At 38.7% G+C, this 3,178-nt stretch overlaps 1 protein-coding gene across 1 annotated transcript; it reads right to left on the reverse strand.

Annotated features, from left to right (window-relative positions):
- Positions 1 to 1,710: 1,710 nt before the first annotated feature.
- Positions 1,711 to 2,757, reverse strand: LOC110374025 (chymotrypsin-like protease CTRL-1). The gene has a single exon (XM_021331546.3). It carries the CDS (start codon positions 2,680 to 2,682, stop codon positions 1,711 to 1,713), a length of 972 nt encoding a protein of 323 aa, XP_021187221.3. The 5' UTR covers positions 2,683 to 2,757.
- Between the last annotated feature and the right edge of the window lie 421 nt (positions 2,758 to 3,178).

A 3,178-nucleotide genomic window follows, 5' to 3' on the forward strand; every position in this document is an offset into this window, starting at 1 on the left:
TTTGACGAGGTTACTGGGTTCATGAGATTAGATATGCCATCGCAGACCACCATATTAGAGAAAAGGCTAGTCAGATGATGATTTTCTTGGTAGATACGACCTTAAGATAAACTCAAAACTCTTATTCAAATTATAAAACATACATAAAACAAGAACGTATCCAATCGATTATCCCACATGAATTCTCGTCAAGATATTCATTGTTCAATATAAATGTAAACGCCGAGTTCATTCCCATGCAATTACACCATGCAAACGACGTATGGGGAAAAATATACGCGCATAAGATTTCATTAAAACCGCCTATGGGTTCGCAGATGTTCTCAAAGTTATGAGAGGGTTCTAAAAATGTATATTTTTAAAGACACAAAGGGAGATTGAGCAGGAGTCATCGGGTCCCTGCTCTTTTTGGAGAATCGTCTCCTAATTTTACTTAAGCAACATACGATTCACATTCGACTGCGATCCAATCCCGAGTCGATTACGATTGAAGCGTATGTGGCATTCCGCTATTTTTTCTTTGAAATAGACGTTTTTATCCTTTTCTCTCATTCAATAATGAAACATTTTGTCTGCAAATGATTTACGATTGCAATATGATTGTAGAGCAAACTACCGTATAGACCAAAATCACCAAAATAGCAGACCAATCGCAAATCAATCGAATGTCGTTGGAATACGATTGGTCTTATATTAGTAGCAGAATATGGTTAAAACTGCTATTTCGAGCATATTGCGATTCGATTTCTATTCGATTTTGACATTATTAACTTAGGAGAATCAGGCCCCACGTATATATTTAAAAATGTAGCAATTTCTGTTGTAAATTCAGGTTTTCTGACTATTATTATTTTTTATTGTTTTTTTTTAAAAAACTTTAATTTGTTTCTAGTAATTAATTTGAACTGTAAATGCTGTTACTGTTACAGCCTTTTTATCGTCCCACTGCTGGGCACAGACCCCTTCTCACACCGAGAAGGATTGAGGATTGAGTAAATGCTGATTCGAGTTTAATCAGTCAAACCCGAGAAACGATCCGAAAGTTTGAGAAAGGCTGTTCTTTGTTAAGTAATAAGAGTCACTTGATTTATAGCAATTGGCACATTACGCTTTGTGCATTTATGGGGAACTGTCAGTAGCTATGTTAGGCGGTTTAGTTGGGAGAAAATGAACATCTTGCCAGGTGTATGAAACTATGTTTTTTTTCCTGATCTTCTGATCTAAAGTCTTAACGACCACATTGTATGTTGGTTGTGCCATAATAAACAGAATTTAAATTATATGGTGAATTTACTATCTTTAGGTCCATAACTCTTTATAATTTCTACCTAATCCTTCGGTTTTTTCAGCGCAGAAATCAGCACGTTAATTAAAAACGCCATTTTATAATATTTTTTCAAGCTGACAACTACTTCACAATGAAAAATGACTTGATCAAGTATAATACGGAACCGTCTGTTTTACATAGAATAATAGCCGGCTCATTTTTATGCAAAGCTTAGCTATTAATTTTTTAATTTGCCAACATCTTGGCGAGAAAGTTTGTCAAAGACGCTAGTTGTAGTTTTTTTGAGAATAGAAGGCTTTGCTGGTTTTGCTCTTTTATGTAAGAGCACCCCCACGTGTAATGCTATTACCCCAGAGATTTAAAGGTTAGGCTGCTACTAAAGCTTATCAAACCTAGATGAAACCTTGAATCCAATGGAATGTTCAACTGCAACCCCAGAAAACCATGAAGTAAAACAAAAGATATATTAAAACGACCAGTATAATAACCAAACAGGCATCAATACTATGACGTAGAGTTTCACTAGAACTATCCGCTATAAAGGTTTTGTACTCCGACACACGAGTGAACAGGGTGGTCTTGTCGAAGTTCTTCCCACTGACCACGCCTACCAATATCCCTTCGTCATTCTTCTCGTTGGGGTCGCCAGTGTGCTGACACAATAAGGGACCTCCCGAGTCTCCTCTAGCAACATCCGTCACTGCGGATTCCGTGCAAATAAACGAATTCATATTCATCTCCCAAACTAAGGAACATCGCCATCTCGGCATCGTAGTTATAGGAGCAGCAAGCAGCACAGGCGAGATGGAGTCCCTCAACCGATGGCCGATCCTCCCGAACCCAGCTGACACACATTGATGCGCATAGTCGTTAGTGGACCTCGCTACCTTTATGTAATTGACCTTTCTGGTAAAGAGCCATGGTTTGTCCACGAATGCTACGGCAATATCGTTTGAAGGGAAACTGAAACGCGGGTGGATGCGCACTTTCATGACCTGTCTCCACTGAGCCTCAGGCGTGGTCTCCGTCACTCCGCTGTGTATGATGTCAGTACTTTTCTCCCCTGCCACCACGCGGAGAACTTTGGGGTATTTCGCGAAGTAGAAATTGTTGTTTTCGAAGCAATGAGCTGCTGTCAAGACTTTGGACTTACCAATTATGCTGCCACCGCACAAATTTTTCCAAACCAGTTTACCTGGCTCCATTCTTTTGACTGGCTCCTTAAAGGAGACCAGGAATGGGAACTGGCCAGTAGCCGCTGGTTTCCCATTGACGATGGTCGGCGTTATGCTGTATTTGGAGTATTTGAGAGTCGTGATCACGCGCCTGTCATATTCGCACATTACACTTTGGATGACAAAAATAAAAACAGTTAGGACCGTGTGGACATACATTAGTAATTTTGTTCATTTCCAAAACTGTGTGAATTTTGTTGATAGATTTTGATTGACAGTTCTAGGACATTTTATTTTTTCACTTCTAGGAATAAACCATAAATATCTCGTCTTTTTCTCATTTATTGAAAGAGAGTATAACCATGAAAGTTTTAATTCTTCTGTTCTTCTTGTTGGAAATATGAGTATCATGTCAATAATCTTATTTCAAGTGTTGTGCTCTCAAAACTTCTGGTAACAATAAAATTGGCTCCAACTAGAACCCAGAAATATAGGACTCTCCTCCTACAAGACCTACTCTGATCTCTTTCGAATGAAACAATACTATCAATTGGGTTCAATAATTAAAGGCTTGAACAAACAGACCAGCAGTTCGCCATATTTGAAACGACAACCGTCCCTCCGTACTATAATCCTGACAAACTGTTGAAGGGAGCATCTTAATCAAAGTCCTGACACCCTATTATTATAAAAGCCAGACAATTTGTACGCAATT

Source organism: Helicoverpa armigera, chromosome 23 (genome assembly GCF_030705265.1).
Source record: "Helicoverpa armigera isolate CAAS_96S chromosome 23, ASM3070526v1, whole genome shotgun sequence".
Classification (NCBI taxonomy): domain Eukaryota; kingdom Metazoa; phylum Arthropoda; class Insecta; order Lepidoptera; family Noctuidae; genus Helicoverpa; species Helicoverpa armigera.